This window comes from Lygodium microphyllum, chromosome 3, assembly GCF_053477565.2.
Source record: "Lygodium microphyllum isolate KBCC chromosome 3, Lygodium_microphyllum_v1.1.10, whole genome shotgun sequence".
In the NCBI taxonomy this organism is placed as follows: domain Eukaryota; kingdom Viridiplantae; phylum Streptophyta; class Polypodiopsida; order Schizaeales; family Lygodiaceae; genus Lygodium; species Lygodium microphyllum.
In genome coordinates, this window is record NC_141137.1 from 145,915,135 (window position 1) to 145,930,184 (window position 15,050).

Here is a 15,050-nt window from a genome sequence, read left to right on the forward strand (position 1 = left end):
ATTTCTGCACTTCATCCATCAATCAATGATGCTAAGGAATATGCTTGAGCTTTCTCCTTTCAAAGATGGAGCATTGGCTACCTTCCCATTCTGAGAGTCTCTCCTCGTCCTCTTCTTAGGTTTCTGCTCATTGTTAGACTCAGACTCACTACTGGAGCTCTTCACGTGAAGGTTACTCCACTGAGCAGGCAGATATTCTTTTTCTATTTGATGTCTCTCAGCATGAGATATATTACAACCAGAGGGTTGACTAGAATGTAGAGGCTGATTTTCATACAGCAATGGCAGTCCTGATCTATAATACCGAATGGCTGCTTCGTAAGTCTGATTTTGCAGTTGATAAACAATAGATCCATCCTTGCGAAAGGAGAAAATACATAAAGTCTCATGCACGTACTTAACAAAGAGTGATTTTATCAACAAGAATAAAGACCTCTACAATAGAGAAATGAAAGATGCTTTGCATATACAAAGCAACTTTGACATGATTATGGACGGTAGAAATAAATAAAGGATTGTTCTTTGAGCATTGCCTATAGAGAGTGACTTTCACAACATTATGATGGATTTGATGACATGCATGGTACGAACAAAATATCCCCTCAAAGCTTCCAAGTATAGAGCACTATTATACGTCCTGTAATACGATTTCCTTTTTCAGTTTTGTATACAGTATTCACCCTGTACAGCAGCCAGCCAGCGGTACACTAATCACCATAACCATTACATGATTCTGCATGAGTTCTCCCAATATATTGAACAACTCAACTGTACAAGGTATATCATACGTAAAATGTACAAGAATTATAGTGAATGAGGACCAGATTGATATGATCTCTTTTTCCCTCAACACTAGACACTCAATTTTGCCCTGAAGTTGGGCCCAGAAAAGGGTCGAGTGAACTCATCAATGCATGCCATTCTAATCCTTTCCGGTGTTGCTGGGCTATCCAAAGGAAAATATCCATCACAACCATCCTCTTTTCTAGCAGCTATGATTGCATCCTTGATGGCAAAAAATGCTGCAGATGCAAGAAACAGAGGGGGTTCTCCCACTGCCTTCGACGAGTGGATGGCCCTAATGTTTGGAGCATCCTGCAATCAGTCATTCAGGGAAGTGTTAAAAACCAAGAGTTTATGGCAATCAGAAGTGAAATGATAGAGATTGGTATGGTAATGGTCTGGGATTGATTAGCTTATGAATTCTACCAATCAAAAATTCATCAAGGGGAAAAGTACCTTAAGCAGTGAAACATTGAACTCAATTGGCACATCATTTACTGTTGGCAGCTTGTATGTACCAGGACCTTGTGTAAAAAGATGGCCAGGCTTCACCCACATGTGATTTTTATCACCCCATTTGACCTCTTCCAGGGCTACCCAACCAAGTCCTTGCACAAACGCTCCTTCTACCTGCAAAGCCAAGGTTTGAGTAAACACAAAAATGTGTGTTGATGAATTCTTGATGGAGCAGCCAATTTGCTTGCAGACATTGGACACCTTCCCACTGACTTACCTGGCCAATATCAATGGCTGGGTTTACTGGTATCCCGAGATCCATAACGATGTCCACTCTTCGTAAATGAAAGTCTCCAGTGAGGGTATCAACCTCAACCTCGGAAAAGGCAGCTCCATATGTGAAATAATTGAAAGGTCTTCCTTTGCCACTAGTCCAATCAAAGCCGATATCGGGGGTAGCATAAAATCCATGAGCAGACAAATCTACTCGCTCAAGGTGGCAAGCATTGGCTAGCTGAGAGACATCAGACGATAGTTTAGGTGCACTTTGTGTTTCACATGCATGCAGATGAGAAACAAAAGAAGTTGGATCTACTTCACACAGCCCTATACCTCAGAAAATGTTGAGAACGAGTTCTGATCTGCTATTGGTTTCATGCGTGCTTTAATTTGCTCACACGCATCTAAAACTGCTGCTCCATACATGTCAGAACTAGCTGATGCTGCTGTTGGGGAAGCATTTGGAACCTGTAATCCAATCACCAAAGTATCTCTTATAAATGCAGCGTTAAACACTTTTGTGGAAGTGGTTGAGAGTAATGATCACCTTATCAGTGCTTGTTTCAGAAATAAACACTTTTGTGGAAGTGGTTGAGAGTAATGATCACCTTATCAGTGCTTGTTTCAGAAATAAACACTGCATTCATGGAGATACCAAAAGATGATGCAGCAATCTGAGCTACTTTTGTGTGCAGACCTTGGCCCATTTCAACTCCTCCATGGGTGACTAAGACTGTCCCATCTGTATAAACTTGAACCAAAGCTCCTGCCTGTAAAAGAGGACAACAATTAAGACATCATTAATGTTCAATGAACAGTAACTAGATCTACAGAAAAACAACAAGTCAGATTCATGAGAAGCCTGAAATGAGAATATAAATGTAATTTTGATAGACTCATGTATAAAGTGGAATTCCCAAAAGCCTAGGCATGCCTAAGCATTTTAGGAATGGAAGAAAGTAGAATATGCATGGTAGGGCCTTCTTTAAATGCATCTGTGACTTGATTCTCACTGTGACACGTAGAATTGATTTTGGTAGGACTACCAACACATACATGCTATGAGATTCAAAGAGGCCTGAATGCAAATATGGTCATGGTGTTAAAAATTTAAATGAGTAGCATTGAGAGAGTAAAATGGGGACAACACATTGGAGAGGCATATGCAACAACCATACTAGCCTCTTTTGCAGCCAGTTTAGGACAATCCTTAATGATATGATCTTTTGTCTTGCAATACCTATTGCATGCCTCTTTTGCGAGGGAAAATGTAGTAAAGCTGCAAAATTCTGTCCATCAAATGTTTACAAATCACTAGGCTACTGTGCGAAAGTATAGTTAATATATTTTATGGATTTACTTGGGTTGTGGTTACACATTTCAGACAGAATGACAGCAGCCCACTCTATATCTAATGATTTGGTTAAGGCTCAATTTTGCTTGATATAGTGAAGAGCTTAGATGCAAACATATATCAGGATGAGTTTATGGGAGTTTTATTGTAGTTACCCAATGATAAAAGCCTTGGTTGGGATGGCCTTAGGGTTGCATTACATTTCATATGGTACCGTAACGTACGTTCATTTTGTATGGTACCGTACGGTTTGCATGCATTCGAATTGTACCAAAAAAAAAGATAATTTAAAATGATATCCAAAGGCGCCACTCCCGAAACTCCTCCCAGGGCACATAAGGGTCCAGTCGCCAGGTCTTCCCTTGGAGTCCAACCACACGAATCCTCCTCCAAGGACAACAATCTCCTCATTCTGCTGCCTTTTGTCAAGAACAAATGCCCCCCATCCTGCACAGTGAAGAAAGTCCCGTAGGGGGCACCGCCCACTCTACCTGCCACCTGTAAGGGTATACCTGCCGGTGAGAATCTAGCAGCCCACACCTCACCAGGCTCCCCTGGCTCTCGGATTGGGGGGGCTAGCCATTCCTGAGGGATCACTGAGTCAATCTCCCTTCTCCTCACCTCAACTCCTCGTTGCTTTGACAACTTGATGCCCGCTGCAACACGTCTGGATCCGCCGTCCTGTACACCTCCCGCCGCGTCCTGATAGTACAAGCAGGGCTAGTCTCCCAGCCAGTCCACTGGATGTGGGGGTGCTCGCCAATCTGTATTCCATCCCGATCTCTAACCTGGGGGTTCCAGACCACCGTGGCTAGCGGTCTATCTCCTCCTGGCATCCTGGGGGCCTCTGAACTGGGGCCTTGCGAAGGCCTTGCCACACTCGAAGTAAGCTGCAGAGGAAGGAAGATCTGGGTGGCGTGATCTGGGCAATCGTGAAGATCCATCTCAAGAATGGCCTCCAACCACCGCCACTGCACTCTTGGAGAACCTCTTGCAGAAGGACCTTCCACGTTTGCCCACCTGGTGTGAGACCACGGACCACTAGCTTGCCCAAAAGGGCCAGGCTCTGGAACTCTGAGTCGATGATCCCAAGCCCTCCCTCAGACCAATGCTGGATGATGGTCGCCCATGCCACCTTGGCCCAGGAATCCCTGGAACCGTCTGAGCCAACCCAAAGAAAATTCCGCGCTAAGCGGCCAAGCTGAACCACACAAGACAAGGAGAAGCACCAACAAGAGGCGATGTACCAAGCCGTCGCTATAGGAGGACCTAGTTGACCACCAGGGCTCGGCTTGCTAAGGAAAGGCAGACAGTGCTCCAGTAGGTCAGCTTCCACCTAATAGAGCCAAGAATTGGAAGAAACTACTGGGCAAGAGTGATGTCAAGTCCCACCTGGAACCCTAGATATCGGACGGCTGCGCTCACCCATCTGAACCCCAAGTAGACACCCCACTCCATGCTAGGGTCCAGATCTGTAAGAAAACCAACCGACTTTCGCCAGTTGATTTTCGCTCCAGCTGTAGTGCAAAATTCCTCCAGAGCTAGTCTCACTCTCTCCAACATCAGCTCATTATCTTTTACATAAAAAGCGGTATCATCTGCATACTCTAAGTGCAACAACACAATCTCCTCCCTCACCAGAAGTCCAAGGCCACGTAGCCCGCTCACACGTGAGCGGAGGAAGTAGGACATCACCTCCACAAAGAGTAAGAACAGATATGGGGCAAGAGGGTAGCCTTACCGGACAGATTTCTCTAGCCGAAACTCCTCCCCCCTCCTGCCACCTATGAGAACCCTACTAGTGGCCGATCTGTAAAGTACAAAAACCCCACAGATCCATGCCTGGGAGAAGCCCAACCTTGCCATGGTGCCCTCTAAGAAGTCCCAGTCAACCTTGTCATAGGCCTTCTCAAAATCCAAGAGGAGTATAGCCAATCCCTGACCACTGTGTTGAGCCCACTCGGTCGCCTCGAAGAAAGTGAAGACATTGTCTAGGATGTCATGAATGATGTCCGGAAGCAAGGAATGGAGTTGACTACTAATCATCTTGGCCAGTGCCTTATAGGCCACTAACAACAAGGTGATTAGTCTCCACTAGGATAGCTCCAACCGGTCTCCCCCTTTGGGGAGGAGACTGACAAGACCTGCCAATAAACTCCCTGGCACCCGTCCTGAGCTGAGAATCTCCTGAAAGGCCAATAGTAGGGGGTCCTTCACCACCTCCTAGTAGGTAGTGAAGAAGGCCTTAGAAAGTCCATCCTCTCCCGGGCATTTCTGCCCATCCTGTGCATGGAAGGCCTCAATTAACTCCTTCTCTGTGAAGGGGTCTAGGAGGGAGCGTCCCATCTCCTCTGAGACGAGGGATAAAATGTAATCCCAGACCTGCTGTCTACAACGTTGTACTTTGGCTGAGACTATCTCCTACTGAAAAAGCTGTCTGTAGAAGTCCGTGGCAATCTCCATCATCTCATCTGGGCTAGAGCGAATCCTTCCGTACTGATCACGGAGGCTGCGAATCTGATCTCTTGAGGGTGCGAGGCTGATGCACCTGAAAAAACTCCCTCCACATCGTGTCTCCCTTCCACGCCCAAAAGGCTGCTGAGGTACAGAAGGAGAACTCATAGCACTTATCCTCAAGATTGGCGAGGGCTGCCTATGCATGCACCTCCTGCGTGTGGAGAGTGGGATCCCCTGGTGCCTCTTGGAGTAGTCTCTAAGTGGCTGCTAGGTCTCACCGGAGTGCTCTCTCCTCCTCCCAACACTATTGCCTGGCCTGTAGGGCTGCCTCCTAGCAGATCCTGCTCGACTCGGCTAAGACCTTTGCAACCTCCTCTGCGATCCGGTCCCCCCCTGGCCCACTCCCTAGTCCAAAGCTATTCAATCTGCCTCCTCACCTCCTCCCTCCTGTAGATCGAGTCAAGGATCCAATAGGATCGCGTGTAAAGGGATGAAGCGGGAGCATGAAGTGTGAGGAGAGCTGGGCAGTGATAAGACAAAGTGGTGCCAGCCAACTGCCCTACCTAGCCTCCTCGAGAGCACCCCCACTCTCCCACATAGAACTGGTCCATCCGCTTCAAAAGATCTCTGCCAGCCGCCTGTATCCCCAAGAGAAGTCCAGCGACCTCTCCCTCCTATGAAAAGCTAGGTCCCGCCAAGCATCACGAGCTCCTATTCCGAGGAGGAAGACCTCCCATGCTTCCTGCTCCTCCCCTGCCATACCCTAGTAATCTCTACCTCTGCCATGCTGATCCTCTAAGGCCTCCAAGTTGTTGAAGTCTCCTCCAACAATCCAAGAGTCCACCTCTGGAAGTCTTGCTGCAATCTCCATCCAGAACCTGCTGCGTGCCCTAACCTCAGTAGGAGCATAGACATTGAGGACTCCAAGGCATGAGTCCCCTAAATCTAGTCTGATCCATAGAACCCTCCTTGCCACAATCATCCCATGGTCTCGCACACAGGTGGTAACGCTCAGGCCAATATAGGTGCATACGCCTCCACTCTTGCCGTGGGTTCCGATGGAGTACTCGCAGTAGGTGTGTGAGCTGCCTGGAAGTACCTCCCTACCCCATGGACCTGGGAGGGGGTGAGCTTGTGCTCCTAAAGAAGTAAGATGTTGATCCGTCCGGCAAGGGCAAGCTGCAGCTCCTACTGAACAATCAATTTCCTGGAACCATGTGCCCCATTGTAGTGGAGGCTATTCACATTTTAGGATGCTAGGTGTAGACTCATGGGGAAACCTATGACTGATCGAACAAACATCTGTTCGGTGTGGAAGCTGCTGATGAAGAAGAGCTATGGGGCATGTGAATGCGCTTGGCCGCAGGACTGGAGGGTGAACTCCATTCCCCCATGGTGGCTCTCGAGTGGACCATGGGGGTGATAGATGCTCCAAGCGGTACCACCAGGACGTCTATCAGCCAGGCTGAGAGGTGTGACTCTGTGCATTGGTAGAAGCAGCCAGCCTGTGCGAGGGGCCACTCGATCACATCCATCAATGATCTCCATTGGGTAGGGGCTCGAAAAATAATGCTCAGATGTGGGACCTTGGCTCCAACCCACCAGTTAATGTCCATCATGTACCCTTGCCACTCCTGGGAGCAGAGTGCTAGCCCTCCTTCACCCATCCCCTGGGAGATGTGGTATGCAACCTGGCTGGCCCTCACTTCCTCCTCTATTTGTGTCATCGTCCAGTCTCTTGAATGAGAGGTCTGAAAGAAGAAAGCATAGTTTGGTCCATCCAGTGGTGCTAGTAAATGGACCTTGCGCTCCTTGACTTGCAGACCACGAAGATCCCCACCTCCAGAGGTAGTGGAAACTCTCCGTGCTCCGTAACTCTCAAATAGAACCACGGGCAACTGCGCCTGTCGAGGGAAAGTGTGACGGGCGGCTAGGCCAAATAAGCTAGTGGCTATGTAGAGGAGGGGGAGGAAGGGGGGGTTTGGGCTGCTGGTGAGGAGAAGATATGGGCGTGTGAGGCTCGTCACCCCTTGTGGAAAGGGAGGGAATGGGTTGGGGGAGGGGGGGGAGGGGGACACATGAACTGTGAGAGGATCAAGGGGGCTGATCAGCGGCGGGGATGGTGGGGAAGAGGAAGAGTGAGGGATGGTGGGGTGATCATAAGCATGAGGTGGGTGTGAGGGGGGGCGAGTGGCCTCGGAAGGGGGGGCTGTGGAATAGGGTCAGGAGGCAATCCATAAGGAGGGGGCGGGCATGGGGGGATCTCGAGTGGGGTGGACTGTGATGCCTCAGTGGGTGGTGGGGGTGGAGGCATGTGATCCTGCTAGGTGAGACGAGCAAGGGGTTGCTGCGGGTGCTTTAACGGGGGTCCATCGCCTGCCCTCCTGCTCTTTGTTGCCGTGGCTATGTCTGACAGCATCCACCTGCAGGTCTGCCGGTTGAGCCGCCTTGGCTTCGAAACGCGTGCAATCTTCTGCTTGATGCCCAAAGTCATGGCATCGCAAGCACTGACCAAGCTGCCCTGTCACAATAACGTACTGCCTGAAAGAGTGTCTACCTGCCTCAATCTTAAGAAACTTAGGTATGTTCTTTGTTTCTTTCACAACCACCCGTACATCCAAGACTCCTGCGGCTATCATTGCATCCGCGAAGGAGGGAGGAAGAACTGTGCCGAAAAGCCGTCGAAAGTCCTCCACTAACTGACGATACTCTACCACCAGTCCGGGGAATAGAAGGGTGACTAGGTATCTAGGAAACCTGTTGTGGAGTGCAAATTCCTCCACTATGAAGCCACTATACCAGGGAACCATATAGATGGCCCCCTTCATGGAGGCATAAGGTAAGCTATCCACTAGCTCACGGGCTGCATCTGCGGAGGTGAGCTGAACCATGAAGATCCCTTGACCCATGAGAACTACCTCTGCTATCTGCGCTGTGCCAATGCGTAGCATGGAGTGAAGCCAATCCCGAAGCTGGGCCATGGATGGAGAGTGTCCTATGACCTATCCAAAGATTGTTGTTTCTTTTAGTTCCAACTTTGTGGCACGGATGGAAAGGAGCTGTTCCTCAGAAAGGACGACGCGCAAGGTGTTTGACTGGGGAGGCACTTACAGAATGCACCAGCATCTAACCAGAGGTTTCCATTGCGCGTCACTACTAAGGATCTACCAAGCTAGCTGCTGTGATACCGGGGGGCATATTGCTGTAGACAGAGGGAGCAACTAGTTTTTTTTTTTTGGATTTTCGTGGTCAAGTATTAGACCTTGACAAGCAGACAGTCGGCTTTGCAGGTCAGTGCAGGGCAATTAGGTGTGACAGGTAAGACAGGTCGCGGGGATAGTTCGACTACAACACAGGGCCTACCTCTCCACTGCCCTCACACCCTTTTAGGCCCACTCTGTCTATCTTGAGTGCGTGCATTGAAATCTCCTACTAATAATATGTCCCAAATGTGCTAGCATATCTCACGATATCCTCGTAAAGTATATCAAAGGGAGATCCATCCCGTGTGGTGTAGGTAGAGTTTGCGAGAGGAAAGTAGCATATTGCAATGAATATATCCCATGGTCTTCCTGCATGTATCCTAATCCATAAGTATTGTGCATGATCATCTCTCTTCATTACTTGCACTATCCCTTTGAGGTCTTCCCGGTATAGTATGGCCACACCTCCAGAACCTCTAGTACTTCCTAGTTTTCTAGCTGTTAGACGAAATGCACTTTCCCACCTGTATCCCCGTACGTCTGGTACTTCGCTACCTTTACATTGGTGCATTTCTGTGTACATTGCTATATCTATGTTTCGGAAGCTATCTTCAAAGTAACTAACATCCAAGCATAGGGCTCCATTACAATTCCATATTGACATCCAAAGTGTCTCATAGGCCTCATACCGTCATAAAGTCCTTTTGTCAGTGATGATGACTTGTCCATTGCTATAAATAGCTCATTTTCCCTCTTTGCAAGCCTCCAATACCTTGGGCATGTGTTCTTTGCGATGTGCTATCTGTGCTCGGGTAAGGTCCTCATCCAAATAAATCTTCTCACCTTCGAGGGCTCTCCTCTTAGAAAGAAAGGCCTTTTTTTCTCTGTCCCCAAAGTGAAGAATTAGAGCTTGGGACTTAAGGGTCCTCTTTTCCCACTCTCCAAGCACTAACTATAGGTACATCTGAAGCTCCAATTTTGTCGGCAAGTGTCTTAGCATCTTCCTGTGGGCTGCTCTTCTCCTTACATCCTACTACCTGTACATGCAAAACCCTAGCCCCCATCTCCTGGCCTCTTTTTCCAAAGTAGCATTCATTACTTCAATCTTGTTCACTCATGTTCCCTTATTCTTTTTTACTACCTCAATCCATGGGCTGGCCTCTTCTATCTGCTTCTGTGTTGTCTTTGCCACTTCTGTCCATGAGTGAACCTCCCTTTCACATGCCTTTAGTGCCTCTTTCTCTTTTTTTAGTTCTTCTTGCACATTCATTTCTTTTTTCTTAAATGTATTCAATTCTTCCCTCAGTTCTAAGATTTCAAATTTGTAGGCATCTACCACTTTCTCCATTTCAGTTTTCAGCGTGTGCATTTTGGGCAGCATTTGTGCCTCTAAGTCATTCTTAATCTTTATCTGCATGTCTTGCATTTCTGCCTTCTAATTTACTATTAGTTCGGCTTTGGCCTACTCTCATATTTCTTTTTCCAATTCCTGTCTCATAATTCGTAGTTCAAAGCGAATCATGAGATGAATTTCTTTGTACTTCCTTTCATTCATGGTGCATGAGGTCTTTCCATGCCTGTCAGATGCTGGGGAAAAAGTCCAATCACGGACCCTATGGCCATACGTCTTGTACCGTGTGTTCTTAGAAGGGGTGTTGAACATTGCTTCCATGAACAGTTGTGTTAGTTCTTGATCAGATTTGTCTCCCAAATATTCATTTTCCACGGTTTGATGCTTACATTTGTGTGCAATATACATCTCTCACACACTGTGTGCAAAGCCACTTGGCTTGTACTTTGTACTGTCAAATCAGAGCAACGTCTGTGATTCCTGCAAATTTCCAGGGTTTTCCTAACCCCCTCACTAAATTTTTTGCAAGCTCAATAATCTTTACAAGCCCAAATGCCTTCGCACTGTTTACAGTCACTGTAGAAATACAAGTTGCAGCCCCAGTCACTGCATTACTGCATACTCCAGGACACGATCAAAATCAAAGTCAATGCATCATTGCCTAGTCCACAAGTCAGTGCATCAATACATTCACCCAGGTCTGCATTCCTGTCATTCTGAGTACATTCATGTCATATCAATCTGAGTACATCTGCAATCTCAGTACATTGCTCAAGTCTGCATTCACGTCAGTTGGCACAGCACGTCAGGCTTCTGAGCACACTCACATCAGTGTGCACAGCGCAACAGTCACTCTCGAAATAGGGAGGGCATTCCTATGTCAGTACGTTACTGCATATAGTGCTCCTGTGTCAATGCATTCAGTACATCTCTGCATCAGTACATTGCTCACGACAGGTCTACCTCACGCCAGGTACATTCCTGCTCACGACAGGTTTGCCTCACGCCAAAGAGATATCTGCCTCACGTCAGAGAGATACTACCTCACAAAAAGTCTGATATCATGACAGGTCCATCATGACAGGTTTGACATCACGCCAGGTCCCTCATGCTTCTAACGATCACTACATGCACAGTTCACATCCAATCTCTCTATCAATGGTACCAAAGCAAGGCTACACTCACGTCATATTAGGGCGATATCTAATATGAGAGAGAGAGAGAGAGAGAGAGAGAGAGAGAGAGTATATTAATGTCTGTAAAAGGCCAATGTGGCCTATGAGACCAAAGCAATACATACAATGATGGTGTGTTTCTCATTTGGAATGAGAAAGGATGAAAAACATGCCTATAAGACTGAAAAATGAAATAGTGTCCTATAAAAAGAAAACATGTCAAAAGTAAAAGTAGAAAAAGAAACTCTCCATCAATGAGATGTCTATCCTTTAAGGAGATATATCTTTGCATGGCTGAGGCGTCTCGGCATCTATCTCTTGTGGTACTCAATGATGGCTCTAATTTGTTTGTAGTGTGGATGTCTAGCCGGGTGAACGTGGGTGCCTAGACCAGCTGAGTGCCACTGCTCTATCCAAACGGACACCTACAGAAGATGAGGTCCAATGATGTACTCCTGTAGGCTGTGTGGCAGTAGTGGTGGTATGTGCCATACTCGGTTGTGTAGCAATGAAAATGTTAGTGAGTGCTCTTGGTCTATGTAAACCGAGCTATGGGGGCCTCCTACTCCGTAGAGTAGCTGCTCTGCGCCTCTGAAGCTCCACGAGAAAGAAACCCAAGCATCTCTGATCCTCAAACTGCATTGATTCATCTCAAGGGTCAAAAACCTTCTTGAAACAGACACTGTTTTCTGCCCCTTATATCATAATATACCATGCATTGGCAGATGTAGTGTTCCTTTGTCTCTGACTCTGTTGCATAGTGGGTATATGTTCCTCTTCTGTTTTCCCTCCCATCTACTTGTCTCAATCCTTAGGTGGTGGGATGAGGTGCAGATCTGACCAATAACTGTGCGCAATCCATGAGGCAGCTGTGTATCCATGTAAGTGGGTTGGGTAATGAAATCATCTTCAAATACCTGAAGGAAGTGGGTCTGGTAGTGTGCCATCCTCATGCCATGGGAGGAGGGGGTTCGGATCCAAGTCTTCTCTGCATCTAACCTCAGTATGTCTGCTCTGATCCTAGAGGCCAAATTGGCTACAAGATCCTAGAGGCCAAATTGGCCTATGAGACAAAAATCAATAGATCAAACACTTAAGGAACTATCATGTTTGCCAAGTAGAGTAAAGAAAACATGGTTGAACAAAACATCTAGGTAGTAGAAAACAAAATAGATGGGAGAAATAAAAACTGATAATCTGTTACATCTGGTGATATGGAAACACAAAATGAGCATGGGACTGATACAACCAACTGCAGCAGTAAGAAGCGCCCAAAGTCATCCCATGAGGTCTCTCATGGATGTATCCAGAATAAGGCAAGCTAAAGTTTTGAGGCTCAGCTGCTTGATGGCATGCCAATCTGCAACTGCATGTTTTTTAATCTCTTACCCTTATCAGGGGATTCATTAAAAGTCATTTGCATAATTTTAGTAATAAATGGATTCTTCTATTTTTCCAAACTCCACTTTTAATAACCCTACCTGTTTATGGTCATTTGGAACTGATTTTCTCTTGTAGAGTGTCCAAAAACTGTCACATAGAAAAAGAATACAAAGCAAGCTTTACTTACAAAGAGAGTATCAATCTTTCAACACAGGAAATTTGTGTACATTCCAGAAAAGTATATAATCCTGGAATGTGATATAAAAATTTGATTGGTTTCAACTGTAAAAGATTAAGGTTAGGTAAATAAGAATATAATCAACTTTCTGGAAGTATCTAAAAACAACAGGATCTCCCCAAAACAAGATTGGAAAAGCTCGTCAACCATCAATATGGCGTTAGGGACTGAGGGAGTATGTGATTGTGGATGTGAACAATAGAAACAGGGATAACTGAGTGTTGGCTTTAAACAGTGCACTTGAAGGTGATAACAAGAAAGAGAGAGACCTGATTCAAAAACTTGGTTGTGAATGAAATGCCAAACTTTGTTGGAACCATTGCCACTCCACGTTTTCTCCAACGATGTTCTTTGTTGTACCTTTCAACATCGGCTTTTCTCCTTTCAAACGTGCAAGACTCTTTCAATTCACACCAAACACGCTCAAGTGTGCTATGCTCAATACATTGACCATAATGCAGTTCATAGCCTTCCCTTTGAAAATTCAGCTCCTGAAAAGTAAGGTAATCATTTGTCCATCAAACAGGTTACCATATTGAGAATGATCTGATAATATTATACCAGAAATAGAGTTTAGGGATAATCTAAACATTTTTAAAGCCAAAAAACAAATAGAAACTAAGATTGCATTTAGGACCAAGTAGTCCAATGTAGAAAAAGTATATTGAGCTCACGAAAGAATTTTCACTTCAAATCATTATAAAACTAAGAATTACTTCACCCTTTTCACTCAAGGTAAAGAACAACAAAGAAAACCTTTCGTTGCTAGCTTTAAGTCTCTTATTCTAACAAGTTATGACAAATTTTGTTGCAAATCTCCAAGTTGTGACCAGAGAAGTTGGTTTATTTGAGAGATCATTGAATTGGCGGTATATGATTTTGAATCCAGAATCATGTGGCTCATTTTCAATATCAAAAGACTGCCCAAGTTTCTCAAGTTAGCCAAAGACACAGTCTTAGATTTGACAGGACTGTTTATGAATTATGGTGTGGACCCAAGTATGATGTATTCCTAGCTCAGGGGAATCTAAGGTTGTTGCTAAATGTCAAATGATCTAAGACTAGGCTGGAGGATGGGTTGCCATTGTGAACATGCTAGCTACAGGAGCTATGCTGGGACTTCTATGCCTTCCTCCCTAACTAAACTTTGCATTCTGATATCATAATAGCCCAGGGGAATCTAAGGTTGTTGCTCAGTGTCAAATGATCTTAGGCTAGGCTGGAGGATTGGGTTGCCATTGTAAACATGCTAGCTACAGGAGCTATGCTGTGACTTCTATGCCTTCCTCCCTAACTAAACTTTGCATTCTGATATCATAATGACTCTTACTAGTAGTACAATACATTAGTTGCTATGTCTGTTCATGTTTATAAGAGAGACTCACAAAAAGAGAGCACAAGAGTGAGGCAGTGCAAGAATTGAATGAGTTCTGTGTGCATTTCTCCACGTCTTTACTCTGCTATTCTAGCCCTATCTTGAGATTTTTTTTTTGCAAATAAAATGTGGCTAATTATATTACTCAAAAAACTGATTACAACAGGGTGCTCATGCTCAACAGACTAGCTGGAGCTGATGCAAAGTCACCAATACATCATGTATACAAGCCTCTCAAGGCGGTCTTGGGGGGATGGGGGCAAGAAGCCAAGGGGTGGGGGGGTGTTATATATCGCCAAGTGTGGCTGCCTGCCTGCATCATGAAGAATAGACCCTGGCCGCCCCAAGTGCGCATGAAGACCTCGGAGCTCCTAACGAGCCCCGGACTTGCCCTACACCTGGTCCCATCGGCCACGGAGGGAGTGGATGATGGAGGTCCAGAGCTCTGCTAAGGTCGCATGTGCTGAAAGTCTCTCTCCGCCGAAGGCCTCTGACACCGCGCCTTCCAAATATGCCATCCAGTAAGACTTCCTATGATCTCCCATACCTCCAAGCGGTCTACTGTGGGCTCCAATACCTAGCGGATGGGTAGAGCCTCCAAACCGACCACTACGCATGACCCTGCCTCGATAATGAATATCGTGTCCTGCATCCCGGTGTCATACAAAAGGTGACAGCCTTGGCTAGCTGCCTACCAACAAAAAGCTCCCCATGAGATACATCCAAGGTTGGGTGCTATACGGCGAAGGATGCGTCATGCTCCTCTCCACACGAGCTGCACCTCCTCACATGACCAAAGGTAGTGCTTTGGGGTTTCCAAAGGCTGCTGTGTGCAGCGCTTACAATCTCCCTCCTGCATCTGGGCAAGCTAACTTCCCACCGCTAAGCCTCCATGTGCCACCAGCCATAAGAAGTACAACACCCTCCTCGGCCTCTAGCTATCCCATAGGCGGCGCCAGAAGGTCCGTCCGAAGGGCTCCGTGATGCTGTGCTCCG

General features: G+C 46.3%; 1 protein-coding gene across 2 annotated transcripts in view; it reads right to left on the reverse strand.

Annotated features, from left to right (window-relative positions):
- Window positions 1–441: 441 nt before the first annotated feature.
- LOC148039000 (xanthine dehydrogenase 1-like) overlaps window positions 442–15,050 on the reverse strand; it is a 79,087-nt gene continuing 64,478 nt past the window's right edge. The window contains exons 9-14 of one of the 2 annotated variants that reach the window (XM_087674863.1): window positions 12,949–13,170; window positions 2,127–2,288; window positions 1,852–1,986; window positions 1,517–1,753; window positions 1,240–1,413; window positions 442–1,095 (exon numbers count right to left, since the gene is read on the reverse strand). In XM_087674863.1, the coding sequence (XP_087530989.1) occupies window positions 853–1,095; window positions 1,240–1,413; window positions 1,517–1,753; window positions 1,852–1,986; window positions 2,127–2,288; window positions 12,949–13,170 (1,173 nt within the window). In that variant the 3' untranslated portion in view covers window positions 442–852. Of the gene's footprint in view, window positions 1,096–1,239; window positions 1,414–1,516; window positions 1,754–1,851; window positions 1,987–2,065; window positions 2,289–12,948; window positions 13,171–15,050 lie in introns of those variants that run through there. The other variant, XM_087674865.1, reaches the window with a different exon arrangement.